Source organism: Condylura cristata, unplaced genomic scaffold, assembly GCF_000260355.1.
Source record: "Condylura cristata isolate star-nosed mole 26May11 unplaced genomic scaffold, ConCri1.0 scaffold00021, whole genome shotgun sequence".
Taxonomy (NCBI): Eukaryota; Metazoa; Chordata; class Mammalia; order Eulipotyphla; family Talpidae; genus Condylura; species Condylura cristata.
Genome location: NW_004567122.1, coordinates 23,179,748 through 23,202,096, shown reverse-complemented (window position 1 = coordinate 23,202,096; position 22,349 = coordinate 23,179,748). Strand labels below are relative to the sequence as shown.

At 34.6% G+C, this 22,349-nt stretch overlaps 1 protein-coding gene across 1 annotated transcript in view; it reads left to right on the top strand.

Moving 5' to 3' along the window:
• FNIP1 (folliculin interacting protein 1) overlaps nucleotides 1-21,873 on the top strand; it is a 94,107-nt gene extending 72,234 nt beyond the window's left edge. The window contains exons 12-18 of the mRNA XM_004686691.2: nucleotides 2,137-2,283; nucleotides 3,065-3,234; nucleotides 6,710-8,120; nucleotides 9,078-9,246; nucleotides 13,699-13,896; nucleotides 17,350-17,465; nucleotides 19,129-21,873. Coding sequence (XP_004686748.1) covers nucleotides 2,137-2,283; nucleotides 3,065-3,234; nucleotides 6,710-8,120; nucleotides 9,078-9,246; nucleotides 13,699-13,896; nucleotides 17,350-17,465; nucleotides 19,129-19,207 — 2,290 coding nt within the window. The 3' untranslated portion in view covers nucleotides 19,208-21,873. The remainder of the gene's footprint in view (nucleotides 1-2,136; nucleotides 2,284-3,064; nucleotides 3,235-6,709; nucleotides 8,121-9,077; nucleotides 9,247-13,698; nucleotides 13,897-17,349; nucleotides 17,466-19,128) is intronic.
• Nucleotides 21,874-22,349: the final 476 nt, after the last annotated feature.

Below are 22,349 nucleotides of genomic sequence, written 5' to 3'. Positions count from 1 at the left end.
TATCAAAGACTAAATCATGTTTAAAGCTGTTTCACAGTTTCCTTTCTACTAAAAGAATCTTTCATTCTCCAAGAACAGCCTAGGAAAAGTAAAGGGTCAGATGACTGAAAACACTTGTACTTCTTACTGTTGAAAGGAACATAATCATTGGGGGAAAAGAAAATACCATTATTCTAGGTTGGTAATGATAACATATAGTTATATATAGTGAGAAGTATACTCTGAGATCATTGTATATAGCATAAAAAGCTAATGATCTTAGTCATATGGTTCTACTACTGTTATGGGAAGTAGAAAGTAGGATGCTATTCTGCAGCTTCTGAGTGACTGTAGTTTTTTTTTTTTTTTTTTTTTTAAAGATTTACTTATTTATTCATACAGAACTGGGGTACAGGCCAGAGATGCGGAGGGTGAGAGGATTCACCAGAGTGGGGAGCAGAACAGGCAGATCGACGAAGCACACCGCTGAGGGGAGCAGCGGGCGGGCCAGGAGAGGTCTGCCACGCCATGTGGTCACCTCCAGGGCAGGCAGGAATCGAACTCACGCTGAAGTGGCTTTAGCTTCTCAGTGCTGTGCTTCAACCCGCTGCGCCACCAGGGAGGGCTGACTGACTAGTTTTTAAGTCTCAATTTTGCAGTAATTACTTAGTCTTGTGAGTGAATCAAGGACTTGGGTAGGGTAAATTTGCTTCAGTTTATAGATGAGCAATATATAGATACTAATATAAAAAAAAAGAATTACCATTTTTAAAGTACCCTTTGAACTCTTTGGAAGAGAGTAGAGTACAAGCCATGGAACTTGATATTGTCTATATAAATGAAAAGACACCAGAAAACACTTTCCTATGGACTAACCAACACTTGTGTTGATTCAAGAAAAACTACAGACAGTTGAGTATCATAAGATATAGCATGCTGGTATAGTATCCTCACTGTCCTTTAGAACTTTACTGAAGAGTATCAGCATAAGCAACAAAATGAAGCCAATAAACTATTGTTGTGTGGTTTTTTTTAAAGACTTATTTATGCACTATTGTTGTGTGGTTTTTTTAAAGACTTATTTATGCATACGAGAACTGGGGTACAGATCAGAGGTGTGTGGTGAGAGGAGTCACCGGAGACTGGGAAACTGAACAGATAAAATGACTGAAATACACTGCTGAGGGGAGGTCCTTCCTGGCCAGGGATTGAACTCATGCTGCAGTGACTATGGATAGCTTCATAGTGCTGTACTTTAATCCTTTGTGCCACCAAGGAGGCCCCTGTCAACTATTGTTATGAATAGATATGTGGATAAGCTATTACCTTATTTAGGATATTTTCTGTTTTTGTTTATATGTATTATATTTAAGTACATGTGGCATAAACCTTAGAAATACAATGCTGGAAAGGGCTTTTGAACACAATATAGCCCTATATTTTAATATTACATGTAGAGGAAACTGATAACTTGCATAGGGAAATAACTTATCTGAGTCACACAGTCATTGGGGGCAGAGCCAGTGCCACCACCAATATATTGGAGTTAACATACAGAACATTTTCTCTGGTATAAGGCTGATAACAGGGAAAGAAAGACTTGATTCACTGTCTCCTCTCAAAGAAGAGGTGTGGAATATCTACATATCTACAGTGGAATACCAGTCACTATAAAATAAAAAACAGAAAAAGATGAACTTTTGGGTGACATGGATGGAATTGGAGGGGGTCAGGCTAAGTGAAATAAGCCAGGGGGAGAGGGATAAAACACTGTACAATTTCAGTTATATGTGAAATACAGAGAGAACAAAACAAAGGAATGGACAAAACTAAACAAAACAAAGCTTAGAAATATGAGTGTAGAATTGAGTCTACTAGATAGAGAGACCTGAGTGTGAAGACAAAGTGTAGAGAGGGGCCTACTATTAAGTGACAGAAGGGATATGGGTGCTTGGTGGTGGGGGGGTTGTGCTGAGGTGCATCTGAGGAGGTGTGAACCTTTCCCTGAATCATACACTGTGCTATAAACCAATGTTACCTCAATTAAAAAAAAAAAAAGCTTTAATAACCGAGGTATAAGTCAAACTGGTGACATGAACTTTTAAGTGTATGTATTTCTGGAAATTATTAATTTCACAATATGTTTTCCTCTTTTAGAACAACAATTTGTAATCTATATACAATGCCACGAATTGGAGAGCCTGTCTGGCTTACAATGATGTCTGGGACTCCAGAAAAGAACCAGCTTTGCCATCGTTTCATGAAGGAGTTCACTTTTTTAATGGAAAATGCTTCAAAAAATCAGTATGGCATACTCTATTTAAACTATGTTAGCTATTATTTACTATATAATTAGGTGTCTTTATTGTGATCAAACTCTATCACAAGAGGGAAAGAATTAACCATTTTTCTGAAGTTATTTCATTTTACTCATAAAACAATTCTAAAACATAAGATACGTTGTGGAAGAAGATCACAGTTTATCTGAATGAGGAACAGTAAACATTTAACAGAATTCTTTGAATCTTATCTTTTTCTAGAAACTGTATCCATTTACATAGTTTCATTCCATAGAAAAGAAGTAAAACCCTTATTTAAGAAAATTGCAGAATTCCAGTGATACATTCCAAATATATTTTACCGTATTTCTTTCTTCTAAAACTGTCATTACATTCCTAGAATTCTTATGAATAATTTAGGTGTTTTTCTTCTCTCCCATAATTTATGTAATATTTACTTTCCATTATTTTCTTAATAAGTAATTTGGAGATATATAGACCCAATAGTTGATTCATTAATAAGCTGTATATTAGACACTTTTAAAAAATCCATAATTTTTCAGATGTGAAATAGCATTTTCCTTTTGTAATTATAATCAGAAAATAGCCCCTGGTGAATGCTGTCTTTAAGAATTTTCTTTAAACTCCTGTCAAAATGAATTAATGTCTATTTTCATTGGGGTGCTTTTTTTAATGCCATTTGGCCACATGAGAATATGTAATTTTTACTTTCTTCTGTCACTGCATTATTGCCCTAAGTTTTGTGAAGGCAGGTTGGAATCTGATTGGATACATTTTGTTTTCAGATTCTTGCCAGCACTTATTACTGCAGTTCTCACGAATCATCTTGCCTGGGTTCCAACAGTCATGCCAAATGGACAACCACCTATAAAAATATTTTTAGAGAAACATTCCTCTCAGAGTGTGGACATGTTGGCGAAGACTCATCCATATAATCCACTTTGGGCACAACTGGGTAGGTAGTCTGAAAACCCTCATTTTATTCAGTACATGTGGGCTTATGTGTAACTGTTGAGTTATTTTATAGCAAAAACAAAAAGAAAGAGAATGCTCTTATCACTTCCATTTTACAAGATCATTTTATTTGTTCTTTTGTGTCTGCTAAATTGTCCTGTACCAATCTTATGCCTGATACCATTCCTTGTATAGCACTCCTGCTGGAGCAAGAATGGGATGTTGACTGGACCTATTAGCAACTATAGGATCTCCAGGGTATTTTCTTTGCCTCGAAAGAATCAGCATTCACCTGTGGTAGAAGAAGTATGATTAAATGAGAAGTTGTCCTTGAGATTTCTGTTCTACTTTTTGTCTGTTGAGCGATTATGTAAAATACTTCCTTAAAGCTAGTCCTTACTGAATAAATGGGTAACAGAGGACAGAGAGTATTGTTGATGAGTTGACAGTCATTAGAAAGGCATTGTAGCATGATGCTTAAAAAGCACAGGCAATGAACATGGATGGAGCTGGAAAAGAACATGCTTAGTGAAATAAGCCAGAAAGAAAAGGAAAAATACGGGATCGTTTGACTCATAGCATGAGTATAAAGGACCAGGAAAGAAAATAATAATAATTAATGAACAACTATGTACCAGAGACATTTTATGGGGGTGGGATGGGGACTGGGATCAAAAACAGTGGGGGGAAGGAAGTGCACTGGACTATGGTGATGACACACTGGTGATTTGGTGATGGGAAGCCCACGGGCATTACAATTGAGATGAAAAGGGCACAAAATGATGTAAAAATAAACTATTATATTATTTAAAAAAAACAGGCTATGAAATCACCATTTTTTAATTTATAAAGTGGGTATAATGATAGTACATACTTCAAAATTTATGAAAATTAAATGAGACAATACATGTAAAGTGCTTAGGATGACAGCTGGTAAATGTAGCTGCTGTTTTCTGCTCTTACTCACTTGCTATTCAATGATGGGGAAGTGGAGTAAGATAAGCACATTTTGGTAATTTGGGTAGAGTACAAAACCCTTAGGTTGTGCTAATGATTTAACTTGCCAGGCATATGGTAATATAGCTTATCTATGTAGCCTCCCCTTTTTCTTCCAGTTGTCTTCTATCCTTTCCTTCCTCCTCCCCCCCCTTTATTTAATTAATAGTTGGCATTCAGCAAACACATATATAAAACATAGAATTTGCTAAGATTTAATGTATATGGCAAAGTATACATACCATTTTTTTTTAAGGTTCATTTATTTATGCATAGAAGAGCTGGAGTGTAGGCCAGAAGTGCTGGGGTTGGGGTTGAGAGGATTCACCAGAGATAGAACAGGAAGCAGAACAGTGGATCTACTGAAATACACTGCTGCAGAGAGACAGGAGAGGTCTGCTGCATCATATGTGGGCTAGTTCACTGTCTGGGGATCAAACTCGGGCTGCAGCAATGATAGCATGATATGCTAAGACTTAACCCCTATGCTACCAGGGAGCCCCAAAGTATACATATCTTTAAGTATACATATACATGCTATAAAATAACTCAACAGTTACACATTAGCCAAAGTATACATTTTTTTGCAGTTCACCTATTTTGTATATAGTCAAGATAGTGAACATAACCATCATTTCCAAAGTTTTCTCATGTCCTCTTATAATTTGACCCTCCTGCTTACCTCACCCTACCTTTTACTTTCTCCATTTTTTTTTCTGTCACTATAGATTAGTTGACATCCATTTTTTTCCTGTCACTACAGATTAGTTGACATGTTCTAGAACTTGTATAAGTATAATCATAGAGTACATGCTTTATTTTTTAAAGCTTGACCTGCTTCATTCAGCATTATTCAACATCATTTTTTTGCAGTTTACCTATGTTGTATATATCAATAATTTATTTAAAATTCTGAGTAGCATTTCATTATAATAGTATTACTATGCATTTGTTTAAATGAAGTAATTCAGTGATATTTTTTATTTGAACATTTCAGTTCTACACTTGCTTATTGAGTGCAGAATATCTCAAGTCTGTACAAAGAACATTAGAGGCTATAAAGATGAATAGTATCTATTCCTTTTCCCCCAAGAAGCTGACAGCTTAATATTGTTGTTTACATATATGTGGGCAGTAATCATATTTTAAAGAGGAAGTATGAGACAAATGAAATTTAGAGGTACCTGAATAAATGAAGCTTACTTTTGCACAAGGGAGGATGTTTGGTTGGAAAACTTTCAGCTGACAGAGAGAAATAGAGAGAAGGGAAACTATATAGTGCAAGTAAAGAGATGAGTGTGTTGAAAGTCCTGAATGTATTCAGTGGTCCAGTTTAGGTAGTCCACTTTTAAGTGGGACTTTGTGAGAATAAAGGTGAAAAAGAATAACTATAAGTAGTCTGTAAAGGTAAAGTCAGACCAGCCATGAAAGTGTCATTTGACATGTCAAAGCAGTTTCAGTTTATTTGATAATTAGTGGGAATTATGGGAGTAATTTGAACAATGGTATATTAGTATTACAGACAATGTCTTAGCTACAGGAGGAAATTTTATCTTAGTATTATCTACAGCATATATTTATTTGAAACTAATTTATATTTGTTCCTTTAAAAGTGGGGTTGGAGGTAAAATAAAAAGAGGTTTTTAAAATTATATATTGACAAATAGCAGAAATGGAATTAAATTTAAGTGAATGGCTTTAAATATTCCATTTTAAAATGTACTTGGCACTTGTTCATTTACTGGTTTAGCTTGAGCTATATAGCATAAACATAGAAATGGGATTGGTAACTCCTGAGTTCTCCTCTCCTCTCTTTTAATGAAATTTAAGTCTAGTATGGTCACAAAAGTGAAAATGAACCATGGCTACATATGTTGTCTTTTTTTTTTCTCTTAGTCAGGATGGGCCTCACTATTCTTTTCCTTTCTGGTCTACCTCCATTAGCCAATTCTTTAGAAAATGGAAAGGAAAATGGGCACTAATGTGGGGGCTTGGATAGCACAGCAGCAGTTAAGGTTTAGGGATATGATTTAAAGCAAGAAAAGTGACATATATAATGTGACTCCTTCAGCTCTGCTGCATTCCTTCTGGCCACCCCTCCCTGCAGATATTGTGCTTTATCTTCATTGGACTAGCTACATAATTCTTTTGCATGTAGTACTTCAGACTCTACCTTTCCAGCTCCATGAAGTGCTCTTCCAGGGCCAGGCACAGAGAATACTCTTGGAAATGTAACTTTTAGAACTGACTCTTTGAGCTTTCAGAACAATGGAAGCTGCCTAAGGAGAAAGCTAGAAAACTCCGTTCACCTTTTACTTTGAATGAGACCATCCACATCATCCTAAATAGTCACTTATCTATTAAATAACTGAGAGCAAAACATGAGCTACCTCTGATATAAGAGAGGGTTTCTGATTATTGAAAACAGTGTGCTTAGTTGATTGAGTTAGTCTATCTGTTAACTTATTTTTCCATTGCAGGGGATTTATATGGTGCTATTGGCTCTCCTGTGCGGTTAGCGAGGACTGTGATAGTTGGTAAACGACCAGACATGGTCCAGAGACTACTTTATTTTCTTACTTACTTCATAAGATGCTCTGAACTTCAAGAAACCCATCTTTTAGAAAATGGAGAAGATGAAGCCATTGTTATGCCAGGCACAGTAATTACTACCACTTTAGAGAAAGGTGAAATAGAAGAATCTGAATATGTGCTTATTACAATGCACAGGAACAAAAGCAGTTTGCTCTTTAAAGAATCAGAAGAAACAAGGACTACTAATTGTAACTGTAAATATTGCAGCCATCCACTTCTTGGGCAAAATACAGAGAATATATCACAACAGAGAGAAGATACTCAAAATAACTCTAAGGAACTGCTAGGAATTTCAGATGAGTGTCGAATGATTCCTCCTGCTGACTGTCAGAAAGAAAATGCTGCTGATGTTAAACAGTATGGAGATAAATTAAGAACCTGCCTTGACACCAAGTTAGAGACAGGATCTGCTCCCATAGACAAATGTGCATTGTCAAAGTCAGGATTAGAGCTAGCAGAAGAAACATGGCAGAGTGAAGAATTGCTGGATTCAGATAATCATGCCGGCAAAGTGTTGAGATCCACAGGAGCAGTTGTGGAAAAAAAGCCACCTGATAAGGATCACCTTATGACTGCTGCATTTTCTTGTGAGGCAACCCAGGCAAAGGTTACTTTCCTGATTGGGGATTCTATGTCACCTGACTCAGATACTGAACTGCGTAGTCAGGCAGTGGTGGCGCAGATCACAAAGCATCACACCAAACCACTGATGGAAGAAAGAGTGGCTGCTGATCAGCATCAAGAAACCAAACAAACAACTCAGGACCAATCTGGTGAATCTGATACACCAAACATGGTTTCTGGAGAATCCTGTGAACATCCTTGTTGGAATCCCTCAGACTCAGAAAACATAAGCTTATTTGATGAATATTTTAATGACGATTCCATTGAAACCAGGACTATTGATGATATTCCAGTTAAAATAGGTACAGACAGTAAAGAGCATTGCTGTATGTTAGAATTTTCAAAAAGATTATATATAAAAAATACCAAACAAAACAATGAATTTTGTAAGTGTGTAGAAACAGTTAACCAAGATTCATGTAAAACCTGCTTTCCTCAGCAGGACCAAAGAGATACACTCTCTATTCTTGTCCCCCATGGGGATAAAGAGAGTTCAGAGAAAAAAGTTGTTGTAGGGAGTGAATGGGACATTCCAAGAAACGAAAGTTCAGATAGTGCCCTTGGGGATAGTGAAAGTGAAGATATAGGTCATGATATAACTAGACAAGTGAGCAGTTATTATGGAGGAGACCAAGAAGATTGGGCAGAAGAAGATGAGATACCTTTTCCTGGGTAAGTACAAGGTTTTATCTAAATATGTACCATTCTTTAACTGACCCCTGAAGATGGCAGTAACAGACCTAAAAGTCTCATACTTTCTTGGTGTTAATAATGTTTATTATCCCAGAAAAATTCTTTTATTATTGTGCACTCGTATTCACAGGAAAGGTTAAAGGCTAAGCCAAAAGGGCAGACCAGAAGGGCTTTGTGAAGGCATTAAAGAAAAATCATGTTGGTATTTTGGGGATTCTTTACTCTTAGGAGATTGCAAGATCTTTAGGATGTATTATGCTCCCCAGAAGGACTTAAGAGTGAAATAAGCTCTCAAAAAGAATCTGTGCTGAGCTTGACAACTTGGGAGAGATAATCACTGAGAAGATAGGAAATGACTGTTAGAAATATATTTGATCAAGATTAGCACAGGACTATGGTGATGGCACATGGATGAATTGGTGATGGGAAGTATATGGGGATTACAACTGAGATGGAAAAAGGCACAAAATAATGAAAAAACAAAAGATTATAATAAAAAAACCCAAAAAAATTAAATATATTTGATCAAGATTAAGGTGAAATTAGGAAATGCATACTTTATTAATGGGGAAGATTCATACTTGAGAAATTTTATAAAATAAGCTTTCAATTTGTTTTTTGATGATGGCTTTTATAATAGGCTGTATTAAGAAAGTGTTGTAAACACAAGGGACAGCATTCCTAAAGTCTATCATGAAAGATTTATGTTCACCTTATTTGGAGGTATCTCATCAGATCCTCTACTCTTGATAGAATGGAGCATTGTTATCTGATTGAGTACTTGAGCCAATTTTTATTTTAGGATGATTTTACTCTCAATATATTTTGTAGAAAAGGAATATACTAGAAATGTGGATTAATTGTCTAACAATACCTTCTTAGTTAAAGATGTTTAATACTAACTAAGTATACCTTCTTTGGGGAACTTTCTTCCAGATCAAAATTAATTGAAGTGAGTGCCGTTCAGCCAAACATTGCCAACTTTGGAAGGTCCTTGTTGGGTGGCTACTGCTCATCTTATGTGCCTGACTTTGTTCTTCAAGGAGTTGGGAGTGATGAAAGGCTCCGTCAATGTCTAGTATCAGATTTATCTCATGCTGTGCAGGTGAGTGATCTTTACTTGAATTTATGGATCACAGATCTTTTAATCAACAGGACTGATATATATTTTTGGTAACATCTTTCTCTCCAGTCTGGATACCTTTTATTTCTTTTGATGATACAGGCCAGTACTTTCAGTACATAGTTGCATAGAAGTGCTAGCAGTGAACATCCTTGTCTTCTTCCCCGATCATGCTGAGTCTTTTATTATTAAGTATGGTGGTACTTGTTGGATTCTTGTAAATCCCTGTTACCAGATGTGGAGAATTCCTAGTTTTTTGAGTTTCATTCTTTAAATCATAAATGGATATAGGATTTTCTCATGTACTTTTCTGTGTTTGTTAAAATGATTACGTGGTTCTTTAAATTGATAATGTGTTATATTATATTCACTGACTTTCAGATGTGGAACCAACCCTTTGTCATGGAATGTAGTTTTTTTTTTTTTATTGTTGCTGGATTTGCTTTATTAGTACTGTGTGGTAGATTTTAGAGTCTGTATACATAAGGGATGTCAGTTTATAGTTGTGATGTTTCTGTCTACCTTTAATATCAACAATACTTGCTCATTAAATGAGTTGGAAAGCTTTCCTCCATTTTCTGAAACAGTTTCTGAAAGACTGATATTATTTTTCTTGTAGTGTTTGCTCGAATATACCAGTGAATTCATCTGGCGTCAGTTTTTAGAATGAGGGTATTTTAAAGTTGCTAATTCAGTCTTTTATTATAGATTTATTCTGAAATAATTTCTTTCTCAATTTTGCTAATTTTTGCCTTTCTAGGAATTAGTCTGATTGAACTGACCTAGTTTGTTGGAATAAAGTTGCTTATAGCATACATTTATGATCCTTTAATACTTTTTTTTAAAGTCGCTGGTGATGTCACCATTTTCAATTCTGATTTTTGTGGGTTATTTTTTCCTCCATATGCTGAGGATCTTCTAATGAGGAATTCATTCATGGTTTGACTTATTTAATAGACATTTTTGGCTCATGTACATCAGTGATAAGCAGTGACTACCATAGGGCAATTAGACCTGCTTTTGTAAATGAAGTTTTTTTGGAACATGATTATACCCATTTATTTAATACTTTATAAGTGTTTTCCTACATTAACTGTAGCTTTGTCAGTGAAACATATCCCTAAAACCTAAATTGTTTCTTATTAATAGAAAAAAGTTGCTGATTCCTAATCTAATTTAAGATTTGTCACTTTTGATCTTTTTGAGATAATAACTTTTATTTTCATTGGTTAAAGATACATGTCTGGTTTGGACTCAGACTGCTAAAAATGGAGCTTTCATATAACCCATTAACCCAACTCCTAGGTATCTATCCAAAGGACACAAAAACATTGACTAAAAGGACTCCTGCTAGCCCTATGTTTATTGCTGCTCTATTTACAATAGTAAAGGCATGGAATCAACTCAAACAGCCAAAAGTAGATGACTGGATTAAAAAGATGTGGTACATATACACAATGGAATATTACTCAGCAATCAAAAAGGTGACATCATGCCTTTTACAGTAACATGGATGGAGTTGGAAGGGATCATGCTTAGTGAAATCAGACAGAAAAAGAAAAATACTGTATGGTTTCACTAATAGCAGGGGCATAAGGGGCCAGGGAGAATGGGAGGGAAAGCAATTGTAATAAACAAACAACAAAAAAAAAATAACAACTATATACCAGAGACATTTTATGGGGGTGGAGTGGGAAATGTGCACAGGACTATGGTGATGGCACAGGGGTGAATTGGGGATTACAACGAGATGGAAAAAGGCACAAAAGGAAGAATGATGTAAAAAGAAAAGATATATGTCTTTTTAAAGCCAGTTGTTTTAATTTCCCTCAGAGGATATGAACTTTGGTACCCTTGTTTTTTAACATCAGGCAAAAAGCTTTGTTCAGAGTAGTTGTTCATTAAATGGACAAAGGGATATCCTTTGGAGCAGTGTGGGGGTGGGGGTGCTGATTGCCAAACTTTGGCTTCTTCAGTGGCACGCGTACGTACTTAATTGTGAAATTGTAGTAATAATAACAGAAAGGAAAACAGCCTTTGGGTTCAGGTATTATAAGTTGTAGTTTTTTATGTTAGTGTTAATGCTAATGACCAGTAGTGAAGAAATCTTTATCTTTTCAAATACAGAAAGATACTGAAGTATTGAGCGCTGTATAAGTGTTCTCCCTTTTTGATAGTGCCACTCTCTACTTAATTATCACTTTTAGTTTTTGTGTGTAAACCACTGGGGGCCAGGGATGTAGCTATGTACCTATAGTACATTTATCAGTGTGTGCATGTTTAAAATGTTTTTCACAGGCAGCTCTCCTGTCCACCTGTGTCTGTGCATGCAGGCACCTCTCTTTCACTCTTTTTTCTTAAAAAACTTTTTTTTAATAGTTTATTTTTACATCATTTTGTGCCTTTTTTATGTCAGTTGTAATCCCCATGGACTTCCCATCACCAAATCACCCATGTGCCATCACCATAGTCCAGTGCACTTCCCTCCCCGCACTGTTTTTGTTCCCATTCCACCCCCATAAAATGTCTCTGGCCTATAGCTGTTCATTATTATTACTATTTTCTCGCCTGGTCCGTTATACTCCTGCTATGAGAGAAACCATCTGGTATTTTTCCTTTTCTTTCTGGCTTATTTAACTAAGCACGATCTTTTCCAGCTCCACTCATGCTGCTGCAAAAGGCATGTGTTTTATTATTTTTTTTGGTTGCTGAGTAATATTCCATTTTGTTTATGTACCACGTCTCTTTAATCCACTTTTGGGCCTTTGGGCTGTTTCCATGTCTTTCCAATTGTAAATAAAGCAGCAATAAACATGGGGGTGCAGGTGTCTTTTTGAGTCAGTATTTTTGTGTCTTTTGGGTAGATCTAGGAATGGGATTGCTGGGTCATACGGAAGCTCCATTTTTAGCAGTTTGAGGAACCTCCAAACAAAAACTGTTTTTGATTTTTTTTATGTAAAAACCAAAACGTGTTTTTTCCCACTGTCTTACTATAACATTTTCTAATTATAAAAGTGTCACTGAGGCAAATGTTTGTGATAAACAGCATAATGACATGTAAAATAAAAAGTAGAAATTCTTGGGGCCTTTGTGGTGGTACAGGGGGGGTTAAATCTGAGCACTATGGAACTATCCACAGCCACTGCAGCATGAGTTGGATCCCCTGAGCAGGGAGGTGACCCACATGGAGCAGCATACCCCTCCTGTCTAGCCCACTGTTCGCCTCAGCAGTGTATTTCAGTGGATGTGCCTGTTCTGCTTTTCACTCTGTCTCTGGTGAATCCTCTCACCACCATCCTCACCTCCACCTCTGGCCTATACCCTAGCTCGTGTATGCATAAATAAATAAATCTTTAAAAAAGGAGAAATTCTTCTACATGTTTTGTACTTCTTTATAAATATCTTTATGGTAAAGAGTTTAGACATAGGTATGAATTCATAAAATTGTAACTGGGATAAATTTGTGTATGTATGATGACTTTTTGTTCCATTTAACAATGTATCTTAGAGACTGAAGTTTGTACCTACTGATTTGCTTTTTTTAAACTGTTAGCATCCATACTTTGAGTATATATCTTAATAATTAGAAAAACCTAGCACACATAGGTAGCAAGGACTTTATTTAATCCAGAAATAGACCCTCTAGTGTTCAATCAAATTAATGCTTGCCAGGATTGGGTAGTTAACTAGTTAGCATAGAACTTTATTAATGTTGACTTGTTCATGTGAATTTCTGTCATGTCTGTTTTAGAAATGTTTAGTTTTTTTGAGATTTAAAAAAAAAAGCATTTTCTTCTAGTTATCTGGCATATTGTTGTCACTGACAAAAGGTTCTGGGTTAAAGAACATAAAATTTTGATAATAAATACAAGTCTCTACCTATGATGATTTCTATATGATTGCTCAGTTCTTCAGTTGAGGTAATTACAGTTAAACAGCAGGGGTTTGAAGGAGTCAATTTTATAGGGAGTTTTTTTTGAAACTCTCTTCTCCCTCACTTTCTCCTTAGCCTACTTACTGTGGAAGTGATGAGAATCAAGATCTTTATGATCATCTTAATCATTATTTTCTTACAGCATCTTTAATCTCTAGCTTTTATTGTAAAAATGCAGCATATATAGTACACATAAACAAAATATGTGTTTATTGACTGTGAGCATTATGCTTTTGGTCAGCAGCTGAATATTTAAGTTTTGGGAAGTCAACATCTGTGTGTGGATTTTTGATGGTGCATGGTAGAGCTGGGAAGTTAATGTTCCTAGTTTCCTCATTATTCATGAGTCAGTTGTATGTCATTGTCCAATGTCAAAGATTCTTTGGCTGCAGTAGTTAGAATTTAATAATTGGTTTTGTTTAATATCTATTTCCTCATTTATTAGCATTATGTTTGGACTTCATTTGCTTATCGTAAAATGAATTATATTTTCTTTCCAGCATCCAGTGTTGGATGAACCAATAGCAGAAGCTGTCTGTATTATAGCAGATATGGATAAATGGACAGTTCAAGTGGCCAGTAGCCAGAGACGAGTGACAGATAATAAATTGGGAAAGGAAGTACTGGTTTCCAGTCTTGTTTCTAACCTGCTTCATTCCACCCTTCAACTTTATAAACATAATTTATCTCCAAATTTTGTAAGTATGTGTGAGATTGGAATTCTAGTACACTGATAAATGACTAAACTAGTATTTGTACCTACCTGTATTAAATACTGCTGTTAGCATCATCATTTTTCTGAAGGACAATGATTTGGATTTACTGTTTCTGTTCCCCTAAATCCTGCTTGTTGAATGAAACTCCTAACCCCCACTGTGATGATATTTGGAGATGGGCGTTTATTCAATAGTTAAAAATCATCACGAGGGCCCTCCTTGGTGGCCCCTGGTGGCGCAGTGGGTTAAAGCACAGCACTAAGAAGCTTAAGCCACTTCCTCATGAGTTCTATTCCCACTGACTCCTGCCTGCCCCGGAGGAGATCCACATGGTGTAGCAGACCTCTCCTGACCCGCCCACTGCTCCCCTCAGCAGTGTACTTCGTCTATCTGCCTGTTCTGCTCCCCACTCTGTCTCTGTGAATCCTCTCATCCTCCGCATCTCTGGCCTGTACCCCAGTTCTGTATGAATAAATAAATAAATCTTAAAAAAAAAATACATCACGAGGTGGGATCCTCATAACGGGATTAGTACTCTTGTAAGAACAGAAAGATAACTATTTTCACATTCATTCTCTCTACTTTGGACAGTAAGTGGTCTGCTAACTAGAAGAGAGTTCTTACCAGCATTTGATCGTGCTGTTACCATGATCTGAGATTTCCTGTCTCCAGAAGTATGAGAAAATAATTCTTTATTGTTTCAGTGACTGAGTCTGTGCTATTTCTATGGAGGCTAAACTGACTAAGAAAGGGGTGTTTACATGTCTGTCTATAGTATGATTCTAGTGACCAAAATTCAATATTTTACTAGTATCTCTTAAAGTGTGCAACACTCCCGAGCTTTTGTGCAGAATATCAGTGCTTTCTAGACCATCATTGTCATGTTAGGAGTTTAATTGATCTTTCTTCATACTACTGGTAACCTCTTAGTGAAGACAACATTTTCACCTTGTAAGGTGTTCTTTTTCTTGTTAGGCACACATAACACTGCATATATAAATTGTCTGTAGATCAACATGATCAAGACCATATATGACATCGCTCACAACCCATAGCTAACATATTCAGTAGTGAAAGACACAGTTTTACCTTTAAAGTTTGGGGATAAGGCATGAATGCAAACTTTTACCTTTTCCATTCAACAAAGACCTGGAAAGTTCTAGCCAGAGCTTCTAGCCAGAGTTCTAGACCAGAAAAAGAAACAGAAAGCATCTAAATTGGAAAGTAAGAACTAAATTGGAAAGTAAGAACTAAAATCACCTTTGTTTGCAGACAGCATGCTCTTATATCTAGGTAACTTATATTACATGCCAAAAAAAAAAAGCCTCAATAATTAATAGATGAATTCAGCAAAGTTAAAAAAAATCCAAGATCAGGATGCAAAAATAAATTGGTAACAGTGAACAAATTGAAAAGGAAAAAAAGTCCACCTATAGTAAATTACAAGGTAAAATACTTGTACACTGGAAACTTTAAAACATTGCTGAAAGGAATTAAAGAAGATACACTAAATAAAAAGACTTACAGTGTTCATGAATTGGAAGGCTACAGTACTACCTAAAGTGATATCCTGATTTAATGCAATCTGTATGAAAAATCCCTATGGATTTTCTTTTATTAGACACCCCTGCCCTCCTGAAAGAAAATAAATAGGCCTGTCCTAAAATTTGTATGGTATTTCAAGGGAACCTGAAAAAATTACCATTTTGAAAAACAAGAATAAACTTGAAAAATAAGAAACTCATACTGATTTTAAAACTTACAATAAAGCGATGGTATTCAAAATGGTGTGATACTGACATATATAAATAGTATATACTGGAAAGTTCAGGAATAAATCTTCATACATATGGTCATTTAATTTTCAACAAGGAAGCCATTAGCTTTCAAAGGGGAAAGGAGTCTTGTGAAGAAACCATGCTAAGAAAATTAGATACACACATGTAAAAGAATGGAGTTGAATTCTTATTTCATGCCATAGTCTTAAGAAAATGAACTTAAAATCTAAACCTTACCTTCAACTTTGTGAAGAAAACTAGGGGATATATATAAAAGAGATTAGGAATAATAAGTGCTGGCTAGCATGTGAAGAAAAAGGAACCATCTTGTACTGTTGGTATGTAAACCTGTCCAACCCTATAGGAGATAATATGGAGGTTTCTCAAAATGTCAAAAATAAATATGTCATACAATCCAGTTCCAGTTGTAGGTGTCTACCCAAAAAATGTAAAAACAGTGATCAAAGGAAGATAGGCACTCCTATGTTCAGTGCCATACTGTTTACACTAGCAAAGTTGTGACGTTGGTGCCATCAGGTAGGTAGTATTCCACTGTATACATTCCACATTTTCTCACATCTGTGTACATATTGTAGTACATAATATAGGTGAGTAGATCAACAAAAAGTGTAATGTACACAGTGCAATACTTACTATTCCTGCTATAATATGGATGGAAATAGAGAGGATCATGCTGAGTGAAATAATCAAGAAGAAAAAAGACAAATACCAGATAGCTTCAGTCTCATGTGGGATATAGAGAGGCAAAACAAAGGGTCAGAGAAACCCAAACCAGAATAAACCTTGAAAGTCTGACTGTGGAACTTAAGCCAGCTAGGGAGAGGGGAGGGTGGAGAGCATATATATTCTATAGTTAGTATTTTATTCTTAAGGTATTTTCATCCTGTATGAGCATCATGTAAAAATCACACACTATGAAAAAATAAGTTTGCCAGTAAATCTGTTTAGCTGTGTTTTCCCCAGCAGAAAGTGGGTTTTTATAGCTGATTTTCTTTGGAAGGGAATATTGTGACATAATTTAGTGTTTTAAAACCTGAAACTCATGTTGTTTCTTCAAACATATGCAGGATCAATTTGCATGAAAAATCATCTGTAAACTGAACACGATAATTTGATGTAAACAAATTGTATGTTTTAGTATTTAATGTTCCAATTTAGAACATCTCTCTTTTAGTAAGGGCTACAGAACATTCTTTCTGAGCTATTGCAAACTGATTATCTTTTACTTTTCCACTGGAGAATACAGCCTTTTCTATATTAATACATGTACGTTATATCCATTTATGAGTTATAATAATCAAATTTGGAGTAAAAACTTTTAAGTTCTGTAAATGGATATTTGCGTAGTTTGAATGTGTTTAATGCTGCCCAGTTGTACACATGAAATAGGTTAAAATGGTAATTTTATTAGGTATAATTTATCATATTTAAAAACAAAAAAATGTAGAATCTAACCTTTGATATGAGCTATGAAAAGACTTAAACCTCTGTGGCTAAAATTGCATGCTCAAAAATGTACTTCATTGTGCTGGGATGAATAAATAGAATTGTCAAAAACATGTTGCTTTGTAATTTACTATCCCTTCAGAGCTAGAAACCATTTTCTCATCCAGTTCTTGTTTCCCCCTGTTTGCAGTGTGTAATGCATCTAGAAGATAGGTTGCAGGAGCTATACTTCAAGAGCAAAATGCTGTCAGAGTACCTGAGGGGGCAGATGCGTGTTCATGTCAAGGAGCTGGGAGTGGTTCTAGGGTATGTTCATGACTTATTTTCTGACTGTCCTTTCTTGTTGCTCTCTCTTTAAGTAAGAAATTTTTGTTGTTTAAAGTGCTTTCTGTTAGATGCTAGTCGTCATTTACTTACGGGTAGTTCTATTTCATGTAAAAATAGATCCCTGTCTTCCATTTATCTAAAAGGCATTGTTCTGAGTGCCATTATAGTAAGTTGAAAACATAGAATAAAAATAAATTAGAATCTTAATTTTTGTCTTAAAATGTAAATATTTATTGATAAAATAGGTTGTGAATTCATCGTTCTCCTCTGTACTGCCATTTAAATGAGTTAATTAAGAGCACTTTGGATGGTAGTATATTACCTACATATAATTATTCCTTCCTCATTTTCTATATGTCTGTACATTCTAAAGTTATTGTTGTGAAGCAGTTATCTCAAATGCCACTTGAAGGAAGAACAGGAACTTGGAGCAAGGCATCATATAATCCTTTTCATTATATTGTGTGGTCACTTTCTATATGAGTTGTGGCCACTTTGTGTGTGTGTGAATTATTTCTTGAAATACTAGTTGAATAAAGTAAAACAAACTAGAACTTGTCTAATTTAGCTTTGATGAAGAGAGAAAGCACCAATGCTATTGTTAGCTTGTAAAATGTCAGAAACCAAATGGAATACTTTCATTTATTTTATACTGTCATCCATATTGGAAATAGATGATTGTGTGTGGGTGATTTTTTTTTTTAATTAGTTTTTAAAGTAACGTGCATATAACCAAAGCTCACAGTGGATTTTGGCATAAAACAGAAAGTAGTCATCATCATTGTCTTTTCCCCAGCTTCCAACCCCTACTCAAACAATAGATAAAGGATTGTTTCATTTCATAGACTTTTTTAATGAATAGGATTAAAGCAAAATAATTTATAATAATATATTGCATATAAACATACACTGATCTATCTCATTAGTTTTACTTACTCTGTGAGCTTGAATGCATGAAAACTTTTAATTTTGTAGGATAAAGTCTTTGAAGTAGAAATTGTGGTAAGGGATGTTGTATTATACTTTTGATAGGTTACTCTGATAGATAATACTAAGCAATGTCCAGAAAGTACTGGAGTAAATTCTTACAAACAATGAGAAGAATCCTTTTTCTAGCAGTTGTTATGTATTAGTTTAAATCCAGTCCAACTCACTAGTTGAAAAGTGGAAAGTATTTTATTCAGATTTATTTGGTAACCATGAGTCCTGTATAACTTACTCTATGGTTATTGGTCATTTTTTACTATACATGACATGTGGTAGGATGTATTTTTAAGAAGTTTCCATTACTTTTTCTCTGTACATCTTATTTATAGAAAGATTTGTAACCAAAAAGAATAAGGGTATACAATCCTAATCTACTCTACTGTATTTCTGAAATATGGTCAACAGCAAGTCAATGAGAGGCTTTCTAACAGCCATTGCTTTGTTACCATTGAAGTTTAGAGACTTTGAAAAATCTTTGGTGCTGGTTTTTATTAACTGAAAAAGTACCAGCTTACATTCTTTTCAATTCTTAACCGTACCCTTTGGTCGATGGTGATCTAGGTCATTGACTACTCAGTTATAGTGACACTACAGTGCCTAAAGGACTCATGTCTTGTGTTCGAGAAAACGAGAAATGTTTTTTCTTTTATTTCAGGATTGAATCCAGTGATCTTCCTCTTCTGGCTGCTGTAGCAAGCACACACTCACCATATGTTGCCCAGATACTCCTTTAGCAAGTTCAGAGTAATTAACTTTGGTGGAAAGTTTAAGAAGAAACCAAGGAAGTAGACACAATAATATACATTTATGCCATTTCCCCCCTTTTGGACTTCCTTCTGAATGAATGAGTCACATGGACAGCCTCCATTGCAGTGCACATTTTGTGAGCATTTGATAGCTTTTTCCTTTTGCCCTAACTTTTACAAGATGGTAAATTTTTAACTAAATGAAACTAAAGTAGCATAAATTATTTTGTGGTAATGCATTTGAAAAAAACCAAAATATTAATTAAAAATTTTACAAACTGAAAAGTACTAAGAAATTTCATAAGATCACTACCGTGTTGCCATGATTCATAAGTAATAATACATGGTCAAATGGCTCAGAAATATTCCTTTTATTAGTTTTAATTCTTTACTTCTAAAGTACAGAGAGCTGTAAAACTTTATTTTTTATTTTGTTTTTCAGCTCAAAAGATTTAATTTCTGTTATTTCTCAAAGTATTCAAGACAACCTGTTAATTATAATAAACATAATAGTGTAAATGTCTGTTTGTTACCCACCCATGTGTACATATGTATCTATTTTTTTTTTTAAAGCAGGGGTAGAATACAAGATTGGTAAATATGCCTTTTTAAGAAAAAATATTTTCAACTTGTATTAATTGTATATAATGTTGAAATGTTACTTTTCAGTGATTTTTCTGTTTCACACAACCTAAATTATATGTAAAGCCAATCTTTTAAGGCTAATGAATATAGTTTCGAAAATACGAAAACTATACTTTATACCATTTGTTTTGTTTACAACTATAATTCTTATAAATGTTAATATTTACATACTCACTAATTTAATAAATGAAAATTGGGGTTAAAAATGACACCAAAGCATTGGCATAATTAATACTATTTTCACTAAAAGTGCTCAGGTAGCCGAGGCCCTTACTTTCGGTATCAACCCCTCTTTAACCCATAGAAGTGAATATTTGCTTCACTGCTTCATAATATTCATTTTGCACTAATAGAACTGATTAACTGTTTAAATTATTCTTGTTCTCTAATAGCCCCTCTCTTCCAAATGCTGTTTTTTTTTTTCTTCCAAATTTCCACTTTTTAGTTGTTACTGTTGTTGTATATACTGTAGAATGTTGCTTGTAAGAAAGGCTAATATGGAACCAAACTCCTGTAAGTAATGTAAATAGAAAGATGGGTAGGTAAAGTTTTCCATATGCTCTACTACCTCAGTTTACTTGAATACTACATTATAGTTTATTCTTTACTTATCTTGTTTAAAAAAAATATATATGTATATATATATATATTTTTTGGTTTAAGATATTTTTAATGCTAAAAGTGAAGTCGGTTTCTGCTTTTATGAACTATTTTCATCATAATTAATTGACTAGCTTAAAAAAAGAAAACCACTTGCTTTTTCTGTTACTAAACGCATTATTGTATCATATATTCTTGCTGTTTAATTTTCCATAATTAAGGAATATTTCCATAGTTTGTTTAGACTTTGACCTTGAATTTATATTGTTGGGTCACATTTTGCCTTGCTTTTTATGTACTCAAGAAACCTCCAACTAGACTAAGGAGAAATGTTTGTTTTAATGGAATGTAAACTTGAAACTGGTGTTCCTGCAATCAGTTTGGCCCCTTTGTCGTATCATTTGTTTCCAGTTAGTACCTAAGTCTCCCATGGATGACTTGCTGCCAAAGGGTATTTATGGATATATTTTCTTTGGCCTATTTTTTTTTTTTTTATCCCTTCATTAAATTCTTTTCTCGTTTGGAATTCTATGAATATCTCTTTGGCAGAGTTCAGAAAATAGAAAAATTCGTATGTGGGCCTTTGGACATTACTTTTTCATTATAGCTTGGAATGATATGTAACATTGTGTGTGTGTGTGTGTGTGTGTGTGTTTTTAATCACCTAGTTATTCATAGTTTTATCTATTTGAAATTTTCAATTACCATTTAGGAAATCAGTCTTTGATAAGTGGATAGCTCATGTACTAGGCTTGGCTTGGAAGGAAAAGGCCCATGGTTTCTTATAAAATCATTAATCCTTATAGGATTCCTGAGTTTTATAATCCCCAGACCTTCTTAATTTCTTCTACTTTGTCCTAGTCATTCTTTCCTTATACAAAGCCCAAGAAATGAGCTGCTGCTGCTTTTAAGTGTGGTCATTTTGATGAATGTGAAAGTTTTTGCCTCCTGAAATAATATTTTTCAGCTACTTATGGTACAAACAGATGTGTTACATATTTAAAGAAACCTGTTTGTTAAAACAGGAAATGAAAAAGGGATCTTTTACATTATAGATTTAAAACTAATTTTTCCTTATAATGTAAACTAATTGGTTTGATTTTACATATTTGTGGCTTTTATTAATATGTCTTAATTTGAGTTGGAAAGTGCAATAAATGTACTAGCAGATTTCATTTTGTTGCAATTGGCATACACTGGGGATGATCACTTAAAAAAGATTTTACACAATGCCTCCTTCTGGTAGATGTCTTATGAGAATGTTCTGCTTTCTCTAAGTTATTTAGATAGTAGGATATATAAAATGTACATACTTGTTCCTTGTTCTGTACACATTTCTCAAATGTTCACCTGTATTATAATGAACCTCCCAGTTCTAGGGGAAATTTGTGCAATAAAATATACATTCAATTTGATGAGGCTGTCTTTTCATGTGTTAATAAGTCATGCTACTAACATCATGGACTTGTCAGACCACTTTGGTTCTTTGCCCAACTGTTGTACTTCTTAGGCATGTGACCATTCATATTATGCTTCTTTATCCCTAAATTGCTGTATTGATAATTTGGTAGAATCTATTTCATGAAGTAAATACCAGCTTGACTTTTGTGAACATTATTATCCTGTTTTTTCTTTATAGTTTATTTTCCTTATATGCAGCCCTAAGTGAAATACTGTAATTTGGCTTGTGTTTGAACTCTGTGAGATTTTATGCCGTATTTTATGCTTTGCTTTTTTTTTTCTTAACATTGAGTTGGAGATTCATCTCTGTGCTATATATAGCTGGCATTCTACTGAATGATTATACCAGTTTACCCATTGTATCATTGATGAACATTTGAGTTATTTCAGCTTCTGTATGAAGCTGAATGAATATCTTTTTTTA